Source organism: Plodia interpunctella, chromosome 9, assembly GCF_027563975.2.
Source record: "Plodia interpunctella isolate USDA-ARS_2022_Savannah chromosome 9, ilPloInte3.2, whole genome shotgun sequence".
Taxonomy (NCBI): domain Eukaryota; kingdom Metazoa; phylum Arthropoda; class Insecta; order Lepidoptera; family Pyralidae; genus Plodia; species Plodia interpunctella.
This window is the reverse complement of record NC_071302.1, coordinates 828439-844745: the sequence shown is the minus strand read 5'-3', so window position 1 is coordinate 844745 and position 16307 is coordinate 828439. Positions and strand designations below refer to the sequence as shown.

Below are 16307 nucleotides of genomic sequence, written 5' to 3'. Positions count from 1 at the left end.
TTCTTTTAAAAATAGTGTGCAGTGAATGAAATTATGATTTGAATTCAGAATTTGAAAGATTTTCAAACTGATTACTTTCTTCAAGTCTCTTCTCTTCACTAATATTAATAAAATGAGTTATCACACATCATGCATTGTTTCAGCGATAAAATAAATGCATGTACTGTGCTGTCCTTCGCTTTTAAAGCAAGCAATAATTCGGCGCTGCACAAGTGCAGGCCTGTGTCTGTATGTTGGATCAAATCAATTACTTATTAATTCTGTTTAAATCATATAGGTACCAAACACCTAAAATCTATCAAAAAGTATGTTTTTATATCTTAGTGCAAAAAGTAAAGAAATTAATGAGGGCGCTATCTCCTGTTGGCTGGCAACACTAGATTTTAATCAACCAATCTTTACAATATTTTTTGTAAAGGCAAAAAAACTAGGTCAAAAATCATTTCTTCACTTTCTTGACGACTGCAATGAAATGCCGATCTGCACATCTTATTAGCAATGTGGGAACACTTTACTTTTTATCATTCATTTCATCTGTCATAGAGAAATTTCAAGTTAAGTAGGTAGCACAGGTAGGTTTACCTATCTCATTCCTACAATGAAATCACAACTAGCTACTGCTACTAGATCGCTGATATTGACAAAAAGCGTGAACGTTGGTCGACTATTTTTGACAGTTGATGGTGAACGGTGAAACAGTCAGGCGACTTGTCCGCGCGCGGGGTGTGATATGAACTCTATAATCTATCATACTCTAAATTTTGTATAAAATAAGGTAGAAGATAAATAACATATTTTGAACATGCTTTTATTTATATTTTATGCAATTTATTTCTCTAAAAATTTCTTCCATGTAGCAAACAATAATGAAATTTAGTGCGATTTTTTTTATTTCTGAAAATTGAATATTTCTCGAAATTTGGTTTGTAGTGTATTCATTACATTACGACATAGGCTAACATGACTTCGCAATGATACCGTCAATATATATAATATATAATCATTATTTAAGTGCGTAAATCGATCATGCAACGTCACCTAGTAAACATACTAAATACATCTTAACGCGCGCGGGGCCCTTTCTAAAACCTTTCTTAATACATTCTATAGGGATATGTCAAAGAAACGCTCAAATCGAGTTGTTCGGAAGTTGGAATTTTAGAAGCACTCTATAAACTGATCTCCTCTTTATCATAAATCATTAGAATTTATGACAATGACAACTAGTGTCATTGGCAGATGGCAGACAGGGGTAGGGGGACGGACCGGCTGATAGATTGCTCGCTGTATTTCGCCCGGAAGAAAACTTTGCCACATAATCATCAGTGATTTCTTGTATTCTTATCAAACTTTCGTATTTATAGAGGTAGCAGATATTTTGTATTACATAGGAGTTTTCAAGTTATGATTCACTTGTTTCTATTCTACATCTGGAAAGTTGTTATTATTTCCAGATGAGCGTGGATAAAAGTGTTATATTAGTGACTGGTGGGTCTGGACTGGTCGGGCAAGCTATCAAAACACTCGTAGAGAAAGAGCTGCAGGAAGGAACAAAGTTCTCTAGGAATGAAACATGGGTGTTTTGTGGGTCTAAAGATGGCGACCTTAGGTACAATTTAATTATTATTTGCTTATTAGATATAGCTGCTGCAGATCTAGGATCTCTATAACATAAAGGTTTCTTACTCCTGATAAATAACTAACACATTCATTCGTATCAAAAGACACAAAGTAAATATAAAAAAAAGTAAAAACAATGTACGTACATAACCATAAAGTCATGCGCCGGTTTTCAGATACCACTACTCTTGAATGTCTTGTCTACCTCTATGTCTTGTCTAAATTATATATATTTTTTACATATATTTAGTCTTTATTTGAATTATTTTTATATAAACTTAAATTACTGCCTTTAAAAAATAAGAAATTTTGTTTTATAATATATGATTGTGGAGTTATGGTGTAAGTTATGGGTCTTGGTGCTAATCATATGCATATTTGTAATAGGTGTTTAAAGGTTAATAATAAAAGTTATCAATTTGCAGGGAGAAGGCTCAAACAGAAGCCCTGTTTGAGAAATACCAGCCCACATATGTTATACATTTAGCTGCAATGGTTGGTGGCCTGTTCCATAATATGGCTAACAACTTGTCTTTCTTCGTGAGTATTCTTATTAACTTGTTTTAATTATAATACTAGAGAGAGAGAGAGAGACATGTATGTTGCTTCTTATTCTCTTGGATATGAAATAAAAGACAAACCAATAAGTAGCCACAGTGATTACCTTGTCGTCTTCTATGGAACAGATGTAGTGGTAGAGAGATAAGAGAGTAAAAGTTTTTAAAATCGCACCCTAGTTCCAAAGATTAGCGCATTCAAACTAAATTCATATTATAAAATTGTAGAAAATTTCAGAAGTTTTCCTCTATTGGCAGTCTCAAGTTCCCACTATATGTTGTGCAGATAATAATACTTATATAATGTTTCAGAGGGAAAACATGGCAATAAATGAAAATGTACTTTATGCGAGTCACAAACATGGGGTCAAGAAGGTTGTGTCCTGCCTTTCTACTTGTATCTTCCCTGACAAGACTACTTATCCTATCAACGAAACTATGGTTTGTAACATTCATAAATAAATATTTAATATTTTTTATTTAAACTTTATAAGTAGCACAAATAACTTAAAGTAGTTGGTCGACTTATTGCCATAGGCATTCTCAGGCACACCTTAGGACCAAAGGCAGTACTGTGAAAATAATAACTATGATTAGTTGATCCAATAAAGATCAACAATTCCTAAACTTTATGTAATAAATAGTTAATATATAAATTGGGTATAGGAGTTGAATAATGGGTTAATTCTCTTATTTACTATGTTAGTGAGAAAGTATTTTAAAGAGATTTAAAAATTTATGTATAAGGATTGGTAGATTCTAGGTTTTTATCCTGACAGGATCGCCATGTAACATTGAATGGTGAAGGCTACATAGGCTATGTTTAACCACAGCATATTTTAATACAGTAGTTAGCTATCCAAGTATTAAGTTTGTAAAACAAATTTTAGGTGCACAATGGACCACCTCATCCGTCAAATTATGGATATAGCTACGCCAAAAGAATGATTGATATTCTCAACAGGTAAGTTTGCAATATTATATAAAAGTCTACATTGTTCTTGCTCTGTCATTCCTTAGCTTCTAACCCTATTAATTGAGTAGCTTCGCGGTTTCGTTTTCAATAAAATTGCTGGGATAAATTCAACTACTGAGAACTCAGACTGTAGTCCCTATTTAATTGAGTAAAATACTATAGGTACTTGCGCAAACCTCGTGACAAGCTTTTATGATCATATAAATTGTGTATAATGAGGTTATAAGTTGATAGTTAAAATTTTAAAGGAACAAAAATCTTTTTGGAGCATTCAAGTAAAAGCTTTTTTTAAACAAGTTTTTTTTTTATTTTATTTAATTTTTAGTTATCGCTGGCTAGGTTTCAGAGTCTGTTCATCTCACTCAATGATGCGTTGAGTGAGATGAACAGACTCATACATTGCAAGTTAAATAAATCTTTGGCAATCTATAGAGGTTACCATGAACAGCACGGATGTAGATGGACGTCGGTGATCCCGTGCAACGTGTTCGGTCCGCACGACAACTTCCGGCCGCAGGCCAGCCATGTGGTGCCCGCGCTCGTGCGCCGCATGGCGGACGCCATCGACAATGGTTATTATACTGTATATATATCCTCTGGTTATAGCCACTAATATATATTTTTTTCTGTTTGTCCTAATGGTTGAGCTGGGAGAGATTGCTTTTAGTATCAACTTGGTAATTTGTTTATAAGTACGTTTTTTAAACTTGGAAGAACAAGATTAAATTAATAATAAAGAGTACTGTGTAGCTCTGAGGAGAATTTTCCTACGGCTCGTGAATTTCCCGCCAAAATAATTCTTTTCCGGTGTGAAATGTGACCTTATGTCTTTCTCCATACTTTTGAACTATATGTATGATTTCAATAACATCGGTTGAGTAGATATCGACGCACTACATCGACAAATCAACAACTGTCACATACACACACGCACACAAGCAAAAAGCACGGACCAAGCAGCGGCGTCGACAGCGGCCTGCCCTCCACTCGACATTGGACGCGCATGCATCATTCACGTCTCACTAATAATCCTTATTTATACACTGTAAAAGTACTTTCTGTTCATTAAATCGCATGTAATCGCGAGCCGAGTCTTCATCATTCATCTCCAACATCAACGCATCTCCACCCGACTCCTGACAGTCCAAACAGTAGATAGAACGCGAAGACTTAACAAACAAATAAATAAACTTACTTTCGCATATAACAATTGGTTAGATATAGGATTATTTCTATTCCTTTATGCAATGTATTTTAAAGAATTTACAAACTAAATAAGAAAAACAGATCGCTATTATTATTTTGTGTTGTATACCTTGTACGTAACTATAAATGAGCTTGTAATTATTAGTAATTAGTTAATTTCCACAGGGGACGCCACATTCACAGTGTTCGGCAGCGGGAAGCCTCTGAGACAGTTTATCTACTCGCTCGACCTCGCCAAACTGATTGTATGGGTCTTGAGGAGTTACGACAGCGTGGAGCCTATTATTCTATCAAGTGAGTTGTAAGACTCCTGTGGCCAAATGCGAATTCATCATGGAATCAAATAATGAAGCTTTCTTTTTAACATAGAAGTCAGTCGGTCGTACTGGTAGTTCCCGAGAATAGTAGACTTGTCATGTCTTGATCATATCGAGTGTTTTTTTTCTTAAAATAGTTTTTTTTTTAAGAATTGGTTACAAATTTATTTCATGCTATTCAAAACGTATACAGAAAAGTATCCGTCACAAGCTTCGTCAAAGTCGAGTATATTATTGCTAAAACGTGTCAAATTTTATTCAAGTCGCCTAAAGGCATCTGACATGACTTTTACGACTGCCTACCGCCATCTAGTGGCAGGTCGTCGCATGTATACACACTAGTGAATTAAACTGACCACCAGTGTGCAGGTTTCCTCACGATGTTTTCCTTCACCGGAAGCAAGTGGTGGTCTATGAAAACTACAATATATGAGTCAGATTGGTATAAACTACTTGGTACTCATATGGCATGAGGAGTAGGATACGAACCTGAGACCTTTCGATCCACAGGCGGGCGTTTTAACCATTACACCACCACCGCTTCGAATTCCATTGTTGTTATATTCTCTATTTAGTGTAATATTCGAGGTTTAGTTCGCGCCGAGTATTTAAAAAGGGGGGGGGGAACCAGAATGTCCCCTCTGTAACTGTATGTCCTCTATAATAAGGACGGGAATCTCTTGCAAATATATATGTACCGTGCCAGCTACTTGCACGTACGATTAAGCTACTAACATTTGTATTTCCGCCTCACAGCGGATGAAGAAGACGAAGTGACAATAAGCGCAGTGGCAGAGACAATAAAGAAGGCGTACGGCTACACTGGTGAGATTGTCTATGACACGAGCAAAGCTGACGGCCAGTATAAGAAAACTGCTTCGAACAAAAAACTTAGGTAAGACGCGAAACAACCGTATGACGCAAGGTGGAGCGCGATAACAAAGCCGTCCAATGAAACAGCACTGTAATATTTCGAGCAAATGTATTGAAAAATACTTTGTCGCGAGCAACCGTTATAACACAGATATACTATCACGTCTTTGTCCCTCATAGGGTAGGCAGAACCTTGGTTCTATTAATCTTACACTTCTTTTTGATGTCCGACGAGTCTTCTCTTGGGAAGGCCTCGTTCAACTAGATAACGGGCAGTTAATCGCACTTTCCCTTGATTGACGTTTACAATATGTATGTGAGAAGCGGTGCATTCCATTGTTTTTTAATCGCTCCCAGAGCATAGAAGAACAACTCCAATCGATTTTTTATTATCAAGTATTATTGCTATAACACTGATGTCATATTTTAATCAAGTCATCATCTGGCATGACTTTTAATAATTTTGCCTGTTATTTATAAAAAAAAATTAAAGAACATTAAGCCAAAGTATTTTTGTCACTATCAGACTTTAGAATATTTGCCATTGACAGAACGTGACAAAACATTTAGTTTAAAGTATACTTTAACTTTAAATGTTTCCAGATCGTTATACAAAGACTTCCAATTCACGCCGTTCGAGACCGCGATACAAGAATCAGTGGATTGGTTCAAAAAGAACAGAGAACAGGCGAGAATATAGTCTGATCGGAGTATCGAAAATGAACTTTAAACCACAGGAATAAGTCACTTTTTACCGTCGCCGTAATTTTTTAGTCTAGGTATTTATTTGTTCCACCAACAACCGAACATCATGGACGTATTTATTTATTGATTTATATTTTTCCGAAATAAAAACTGTGTTCAAAACACTCAATTGAATATCACTAAAGTCCATGCTTTATTTCCATATTTTTATTCGTCTTTTGTTTTGTTCTTCCAATTTTTAATATTTTTTATGAAAAAGATTTTTTATTTTTATTTATCCCACTAATATTATAAAGGCGAAAGTTTGTATGTTTTTTGTAACTACACGCACAAACGGCTGGGCCAATTTTTATGAGATTTGGTATAGGCGTAGTTTATACCTTGGATTAACCATAAGAGTTACTATTATACCAAAAGTACGCGATACTCGTAGCATTTGTTGAAGTCGGAAAGTCAATGGCGCTTTGTAAAGTGGATGGAGCTACTGTGCACAAAAACGATTTTTTTTTAAATAATTACGCTGGCAACCCTTCCGTTTGCAGCAATTGTATTATAAAAACTATACACAGCCCAATAAATACTAGACAAGGACTACTATAATAATTTAACGATTTTTGAGACTTCTATGGTCGTATTTGTCTTTTAATTTTGTTTCTACAGGGTTACTGGTATCAAACGCAAAACCACCTAAAGACTACTTGGGTACATCAAAACAAGCAACTTTTATTTTACGACTTTTTGTGATTCGTAGTTTTTTTTTTCATATAAAAAAAATACAATCTACTTTGCGATTCTACACATCTTAACTCTATGTAATAGCCGAGCAACACGAGACAGTACAGTAGCATTATATAGCGGAATCGAATAAACGTTTTATAGAAATGACATTAAAACTAAAAAATGTTTTTTTTTCTATTTAAGTATTAAGTTTAGACTGAAGTCGTAGGACAAAAGATGTTAGTCTCTATGTACCTTATGCGTCTTTGGAAGGTTATGCGTAGAGTACAAGCTTCCTATTATTTCATACATATCCATTTGATGTAAATATTTGTGATACGTAATATATTGTTAAAACCATAAGTTTTTTTTTATTTCTATACTAGCGGACTACCCCGGCTTCGCTCGGATAAAAATATAATTATACACCCAAACCTTCCTTTGGAATCTACAGTATATATTTGGCACTTTGCCTTCAGCAATAGAAAGAACATCATAAACAAATCGTCTTATTTGATTCACATGCACTTTTTCACGTCACAATAGCTGTTAAATAAAACACGTTTTATGTGACAAAATAATTTGTACAATCATGAGGTAATATTCAGACAAAAAAGTAACAACAGCACACTAAAATACCTTAATTCATGATTATTCACATCTACCAAATCACTTCTAGATCTCCTCTTCTTCCAGTAAAAATGATTTGGTAAAAAACAAGAAAAAGCTACTCAATAAAAAAGTAGCGCCAATTACTTGATTTAGCGCGCGAAAATAGCTTAATAAACATTTTTGACGTGTTTCGTCTAGCTTCAACTGACCAGTTCAATTAATCAAGTGGGGGTCTTATATGGTAAGACCTTGTTCGTCGTACGTGGTAAATATCTTTTCTATCGCCGTGATGTACCCCGCTGTTCGTAGGTCTAAGCCGAGGTTGTGTTTCTTAGCTGCCTCCATCACAGTCTTAAAATAATATAAGAAATAAATAGTTATACAAGTGTTTGAACGGAATAATAAGGCCGAGTATGTAATCGACGAATCTTCAAAGTTTCAATTATATAGTTTTACGCTAACTTCGGCCTTCGGAGCGTTACAGTTCTGAATGAAATCTGGAACACGCGCGACCCCTTGGCCACGTCATATAACTTATGGATGGCCCCTTAAAACAATTTAAAATACCCGTATCGGGTTGCTGGTGTCCTTGGATCCTGTGGTGTCTGCTTACCATCAGGCAACCACGTGTTCGTTTGTCCTTCTTCATAGTCTTATTCCTCATGGCTGAGTGTCGTGGTCATTACGTGAAATGAAACACACATAACTATCTTGGCACAATTAATAGAGTGGTTTGCCATTGCCTTCTCCATTTCACACAAAAGTTAATAAGTGTGCAGGTTTCCTCACGATGTTTTCCTTCACCGGGAGCAAGTGGTGGCCAAAAGCTACTATACATGAGTCAGATTGGTATACAAACTCATGTGACACGAGTAGGATTCGAACCCTTGGGACGATGGGACCTTTCGATCCACAGGCGGGCGTTATGACGTTAAGCGTCATTAAAATACTCACATTAGTGGCGTTGGTCATAGAGTACTCCAGGCCAGAGTTGACAATCTGCTTTTCACTGGCACCAGATATCATGGTTTGGAACAAGTCTGTGGGTTTGATTTTTGCGTCCACGTTCGCCTTCTTCAGGGACTGCTCCACCGAATCTGGAATTTTATTTTATTTAAGATATTATTAGACTTTTGGACATAATAAAGGAGGATCGTGGCGTCGCGTCTACAACGTTGCCGCTCGATAGTCAACTATGGATAGATTACTGATTGAATGTCTTGCGCGCACTCATTTATTAGCAATTCACTGGTTCTTCAGCCGTTGAGCGTCGGAGACCTTCGAAAGACAGGAGTTCTCTCACGCTACGCAATCTATATCTATGTACCTATAGCTATAGATTATACATTTCGAGGTCAACTATAGATAGTTCGGTATGACTACCGATCAGCCTATCTCTGAAAAGAGTCGGGCTTCGGCCAGTCGCGCGCCGCAGATATATATCGCTGGAGCGGCTGCGGGCGGCTGACCGGCACCAGTTTGCGATCTATAGCGCGGAACGGAAATTCAAATTCAAAATTCTTAATTCAATTTAGGATGATATACATCACTTATTGACGTCAAAAAAATTACTTAAACAAAGTCTACTGCCGGCTTCCAAAGCGCAAGTGAAGAAGAAGCGGCGCAACAAACTTCACCGCAGCCTTTTCTGAAGACTGGCGCTCTCTCGTGAGAACCTCAAGATCCACCACAAGATCTACTTAAATGACAAAACTGCCTATGATTATGAATTATCTCAATAGACTCATAATAAAAATAGTAAAAAATTACCGTTTAATTTGAATTTGACTTAATTATATTTGACAAGATCTGAGACGCGTAATCTGTATTCTACGCACCGCATGTAAATATATTATTTCTAACATTATTTGTATTACGTAATCTGTCAGTTATAGCGCAATAATTTTGTAAAATTTTAATTTTAAATTGCTACACCCTCACTGCCCTCACTGTGAGGTGAGGATTTACTGCACAATATTTTGTATTCCTTATGCTGTACATGTTTGCAAATAAATGAATTATGATCCACAAGTCTCTAAGCCAGCGGACAAAGTGAGTAAAACTTTACTGAGGTAGAACTGTGAGTTTGTAATTCACTTCTCAACATACAATCGATTCGAAATGAGACGCAGCGATCCAATCACATTGCAGTGTGGTCGTCGTTGCGTCAGAATGGCGCAATGTGATTGGTTCGTTGCGTGTTACGTCGAATTGATTCGATGGTGAGAACTTAAATGCAAACTCGCACTAAGGACTCGTACAGAATTACAAAAAATACAAATGTCCACAAACAACCATCGGTGTCAATAAATTATGTGACAACTCCCAAATATATTCTGCCAGTTTATAAGTATGAAGAGCGTATCTCTTGACTATTTCTAAAAGAGTGACGACTTCATCTATCCATAGACTTTGTGATGGTGTGTGTCGGCCAAGACACAAGTATAAGCGATTATCATTTGTTGTGGCAGTTCGCAGTTCCATGGTTCTAATTTTACTGGGGATGGTGAGGTGATGGTGTGGTCACCATTCCCAGGGATATTGTAAACCGGATCGATATTTCTAGAGACGAAAGGGGGTCACGGAACGCTAAATACAATGATGTACTTACCTAGTAGCGCGGTGTTGGAGTCCCGCCAGAACTTGATGCTGAGCTTGCCGAAGCTGACGTGGTTGATGTTCTTCAGATACTCGAAGTAGGAGACTGTGACGCCGCCGGCGTTGGCCAGCAGGTCCGGGATCACCAGGATCTTCTTCTCACGCAGGATCACGTCAGCGGCCGGCGTCGTGGGCCCGTTCGCCCCTTCGCCGATGACCTATTGAGACAAATACTATTTGGAAAACATATAATAGCTTTATACATAAATACAATAACATATATCACTACTGTCTGTTGTCCATTTGTATGTTTAGTTTAGTACATCTTTAAAACTATGTAGGTACATAACGGATGACGTGTGTTTTTAATAGATAGTGTGAATTTAGGAGAAGGTTTTAGTGTAGAATTTATTATTTATCATCATTTTTCATGTGTCATTACAGACTTAAAACTAATGCGCTATACACAAGTTATGTATGAGGAATAAACAACAATGTCATAACTATGTCATAACAATGTCAGATAATGACTTATGATGTTTTTTTAATTAAAAAGTGAAAATAAATTTAAAAGACGAAGAGAAGCCCCTATAGAGTTTCATAAATTATAATTATAGAAATTATATATGTATTTAAGAAATGATTAAAATTTTCAAATTTAGTCATATGGAATGATGGTGTTACTGGAGCTGGCTGGGCCGGGTCGGGGCGCTAGCATTTACCCTACAATTGAGCTTCTTGGCGACGTCGACCGTGATGGCCTTCTCCATGGCCGCGACCACGAGGATGTCGCAGCGCTGGAACATGAGGTCGCGGCCGCCGTCGCGCGCGCCCGGGAAGCCCTTGCCGCTGCCGCGGTTCTGGCGCATGTACGTCTGCAGCTCCTGCACTGCGATACGCTCGTCACTACACTACACACTACAGTGCCATTGGGGCCCTAAACACCATACATTTTTCCTTATGCCAAAAAATAAAATGAGGCTATCAGTACCTATTACTGATAATATTTATATAGTCAAAACATAAAAAATGAAAATCCAAAAAAATCTATAATAATTGGTTATAATACTAGTGTGCTTCCCGACTACTAAGTTTCATAGTAAAGGTAGGTTCAGTGCGGCGGTTCACACAAAGTTTTTCATTGATAAATTCTGGCAATTCTTTTTTATTTATTTTTTGCCTACGCCAGGGTCATTGCACGCGAGAGCGAGAGAACACGATGCACTATGAATTTAAATAATTGGAGTTTCAAACTACGTCCATAAATTCATTGATATTTTGGAATAAACGCAAACCTAAATAACTTTGATGATAAACGATTATTAAATTTAATTTTTTTGACATAATAAAAAAAAATATGGTGTATATAGCTACAAGGCCGCCCGATCACATTTTTACAAGCTTTTATTTAGTTCCTCCTGTCCTGATGTTAGTCTGTCTGTAAACGAAACTTTGCAAGATTTGACATTCAGACAGTAACTCGTAAAACTCACCCACTTTCACTCATTCTACAGAGTTAAAATTTCCCATGTAGCTTCTTTGTTTCCATGACAATATATTATAATACGCATAACCTATAACCCATGGGGATTTCTGGGTGCACCATCACCATCACGCATATCATAATACCTAATGCAAACCAAACTAAACGTGTTTTTTTGTTATTATTTAGAAGATTCACGCTCATACCCAAAGTCGAAAAAACATGTAGGCTCCGCTTTTAAATTTATATGTAAGTACTTAGGTACGCGTCGTATTTTGCAATTTTTTATTCTTTATTGTAAAAAATCGGCAAGACCTGACACTTAATGCCGTCAGGGTTGTGCAGATTGCAGTCGAATTCGACAACGCCGATGATCTTAACGCCGTGTTTCTCCAAGTAGATCGCCGCGTAGCTGCCCACGTTCCCGAACCCCTGGACTATCGCCGTCTTGCCCTGGAACCAGGTAAAATAACTTTTTACAATACCTACTACCTATAAATTTGTGTTCATCTTATTTTATTTCATTGATTATAAATATATGGTCGTCCAAATCAAAAGGGGCCTTACGGCGGCTAGCACTTAGGTCTTTATTGCCGTTGTTCCAGTAAAAAACAAGTGCAATAAAGACCTTAAGTGCTAGCCGCCATAAGGTCCCTATTGGAATTCAACATTCGTGGAATCAACATTTCTGGAATTCAACATAATGGCCCGGAAGGCCTTTTGATTTGGACAACCACATATTCATATTTACTACTTCATTATAGTGACTTGTTTACTGCTTAATTAGAGTGCACGAACAGGTTGATGGTTTTAAATAAGCAGCGGCCGGTCGCCTCCGCCCTTGCAGACGCCGTGATCAGTCAACTCACATTGAACCCAGGCTCCAAGTCGATCAGTTTCATCCACTCCGGCGAGTGCATGAACAGGCTGATGGTCATAAATACGCCGCGGCCGGTCGCCTCCACTCTCCCGTGGATACCGCCGCCATTGATCGGCTTGCCCGTAACACAAGCTGCCGCGTTTATGTCCCTGAATCCTGCACATTATATATATCATCTTATATATATTATATTTTGACGACCTCGGTGGCGCAGTGGTAAAGTTCTTGCCATTGAATCGAGAGGTCCCGGGTTCGATCCCCGATCGGGTCATGATGGAAAACGATATTTTTCTGATTGGCCCGGGTCTTGGATGTTTATCTATATATGTATTTGTTATAAAATATAGTATCGTTCAGTTAGTATCCCATAACACAAGTCTCGAACTTACTTTGGGGCTAGCTCAATCTGTGTGATTTGTCCTAATATATTTATTTATTATTATATACAGCAGAATATAAATTAGGTATATAGACATTTTAGTAAATCGGCAGAAGGGATAGCGTATTTGTAACCAATATTATAAATCGAAAGTAAAGTTTGTTCTACTCTATTCAACCAATCCTCTTGAAATTTTACATACGTGTAGTTTCAAGTATTTTATTTGATTTATTTTTAACAAAATTCTATTCATAACGAATATCATATTCTAACTAATATTATAAATGCAAAAGTAAAGTTTGTTCTACTCTACTCAACCAATCCTCTTGAAATGTTACATACGTGTAGTTTGAAGTATGGAAAAGGACATAGGGTGCCTTTCATCACGCCGGCGAATAAAGATATAAAACTTCCCTTCGAAATTATAACATTGTTACCTAAAGTCTTGATATAAGTATCGACGACCCACGACATGTGTGTTCCGGAGGTGTTGACGTCCGGCGCGGGGACGTCGATGCCGGCGCCGATATAGTTCTTCTTCGCCAGCTCCAGCGTGTACCGTCTGATGATCCGCTGCAACTCCGCGTGACTGTATTGCTTTGGGTTGATGCACACGCCTGAAGTTGACAGTTGGGCCAGAGTCATTCACAAATTCGGCAGTACTATACTAAAATTGGAAGGATATAGGTAGAGGATCCCTTGCGCTGGATGACACGCAAAATCGTGGAGCGTTCCACATATGCACTTGCATTCGGCATTACATAGGTATACACTTTACAGGGGTGAAATTCACGGCCGTTTGAACGCGGCGTGTAGCCTTTCATTAGTGTCGCACATTTTTTTTGATCTCTTTTTTTTAAATAAAACATTTATAAAATTAACATTGTACCAGTACTTTACTTATTTATAAAATAGGATAATTAAATTTATTACTGTGTATGGTACAATTTAATAAACACTAATGACGGCCCTCGGCGGAGTTTAAAACGCTCGTGAAATTCACCCACAGACACATATTCTTGTAAGCTAAAACTACTATTTATGATATTGCTATAAACTAACTGCGCCCCGGGGCTACGCTCTCGTGGAAATTTCGGAATAAAAAGTACCCTATGTGTTATTCCAGGTTATATTCTACCCGAGTAACAAATTTCATAACAATCGGTCCAGTAGATTTCGCGTGAAATAGTTACAAAAATACATACATACTCACAAATTTTCTCATTTAATAATAACCTAGTAGGATTTCACGAGGTCCTCGTAGGCACATGTAGTTAACTCACCTCCTTTGGAGCCTCCAAATGGGATACTGGAGCAGGCACATTTATAGGTCATCAGTGCAGCCAGAGCCTTCACTTCTTCAAGGTTTACTTCGTTAGACAACCTGATGCCTGACGGAGAAGATATACCTAGTTTTATCCCACTAACTAAGAAATAAATGCGGAAGAAAGTTACGGAATACTTAGCAGGGGACATGCATTCGGGCGAAACCGCAGGAAAATATTATTTACGTTTTTTATAATTAGGTAAGTAGTTTGTTGAAAATTCGTACTTCATATACCTAAGTTAGGTATTATATTGAGATCAGCGTGACGCAATAGCGTGACTAGATGGTGCTAACATGAGTTATGCCAAGATAACATTTTGTTGACTGTATTGTACCTATTTCAACAGTTCTCATCAAGATATGGCGTATGGTTCCCGTCCTATTATAGCACCATATCCTACATATACATAGTTAGGTACACACTATACATAGTTACATGTCGTGGATGTCGGGATAACAACAATAGCATTACCAAAGACTATCGACGTCAGGCAGGCCGCTCGCAATATCAAAGCCAAATATTTAGCAATACGCTGACCCCGGGCTTCCGGGCATCACATCGAATAGATTTACCTCCTTTACACGGCAAGCGATGGACACTGTGCTGCGAGCGGTAGCCCTGTATGATCTCGTATTCTCCCGTCTTCCTTTGCAAGGGAAATTCGAACTGAAGTGAGCTGTTGCAGGAACCCATCACCTATTTGAGAAGTTGGAGTAGTCAGGGGGCACCCATAAATAATAATTAATGCTTTTATGAAACTTATTTATAAAAACATCGATAATAAATTAAAATTTTAATTAATTGAAAACATACTTTTTTCGTTAATCTTTGAAAGTGTTATCAGTTAAATACTAGGTACATTTTGCAACATTTAAAATTAAATTGAAATCACTTTTGACTGAAAAATATTATTACAAAATTAAGCACTACATAGTGCAGGTAATACAAAGTCGCTTCCCGGTGTCTGTCTGTCCCTTTGTAACTATGCTTAGGTACATCTTTAAAAGTACGCAACAGATTTTTACGCGGGTATTTTTAATTATAGATGGTGTGATTTCTGGAAGGTTTATGTGCGTGAGTTATTGTGGTTTTACCTGAACCCGGGACGGGCCGCTAGTTAATTAATAAATGACCATTTGACGAAATACAGTAAATATAGCTTTTTTATGCTTATAATACAGTAAAAATAGTTTTTTTATTTTTTTAAACACAAAAATGAAATTGAAAACAATCATTTGGCACGACCCAAATGGACGCGTACAGCTTCCAAACCAACCAATCCACGACTGTTTAGTTCGATATTGCAATTGAATATTGTAGTACCTACATGTAATATTGCCATGTTACTGCAAATAAATATTTCCATTAAAAAAAATATAGTTGATTAAAATCTGCTTTTTTATTCCTTTTGGACGTATTTGTATCGGTATAATATGAATCAGCTTGTGAACTCACCTTTAGGATACCATCCACTCTGTTTTTCCTTTTCTTTTCCGACAAATGGCTATGCTTCTTTAAATACTCAATTAACGACGGTTCCACCACCATTACAGCGCGGTTGTAGAAATACTCCACCATTTTGAAGAAGCTAGGGTCCGCCTGTGTAGCCACTTCCTGCAGGTCGACTGGCATTTCGTAATGCCTCACTTGAAGATACCTGGGCGCGTAAAACACCAAAAGACTTTTCCTTGCAAAAATCCATTTTGACAATGCCATTTTCTGTACTGCACAAAGAATTAATAACTAGATACAAATCAAATTGATAGATGATGCAAATTGAAAATTTTGCAAACCACTGCGTCGATTTCAGTCTTGACTTTGACAAAAACTGTGTCAAAATTTGCTTTTCTAGAAGATTTGAAAGAGGTTTCGAAAATAGAACATTTCTTGTTTAGAAATAAGTACAGGAAAATCTTTGCTAAAAAAGATACATTAAATTAAATACAAAAGATATCCATTTTGAGTTTAATTTGGTATGATAACTCTCGAAGGCTGTGAACGTGAATTATTTTTAAATTATAAACAAAAATATTCCATTGTCATAGACAATAGATTA

The 16307-nt window shown here is 37.1% G+C and overlaps 2 protein-coding genes across 2 annotated transcripts; one reads left to right on the top strand and one right to left on the bottom strand.

The window, feature by feature from the left end:
* Positions 1–1215: 1215 nt before the first annotated feature.
* Positions 1216–7334, top strand: Gmer (GDP-4-keto-6-deoxy-D-mannose 3,5-epimerase/4-reductase). Its single transcript, XM_053749355.1, has 9 exons — positions 1216–1366; positions 1455–1609; positions 2046–2160; positions 2490–2618; positions 3068–3141; positions 3586–3725; positions 4525–4653; positions 5433–5571; positions 6153–7334. Exons 2-9 carry the CDS (start codon positions 1455–1457, stop codon positions 6247–6249), a joined length of 978 nt encoding a protein of 325 aa, XP_053605330.1. The 5' UTR covers positions 1216–1366; the 3' UTR covers positions 6250–7334.
* LOC128672297 (glutamate dehydrogenase, mitochondrial-like) lies at positions 7178–16263 on the bottom strand. Its single transcript, XM_053749349.1, has 10 exons — positions 15707–16263; positions 14824–14947; positions 14207–14314; positions 13361–13540; positions 12534–12700; positions 11980–12117; positions 10904–11065; positions 10195–10399; positions 8538–8680; positions 7178–7934 (listed from the first exon to the last, which is right to left on the bottom strand). The coding sequence occupies exons 1-10, from the start codon at positions 15965–15967 to the stop codon at positions 7818–7820; spliced, it is 1605 nt and encodes a 534-aa protein (XP_053605324.1). The 5' UTR covers positions 15968–16263; the 3' UTR covers positions 7178–7817.
* Positions 16264–16307: the final 44 nt, after the last annotated feature.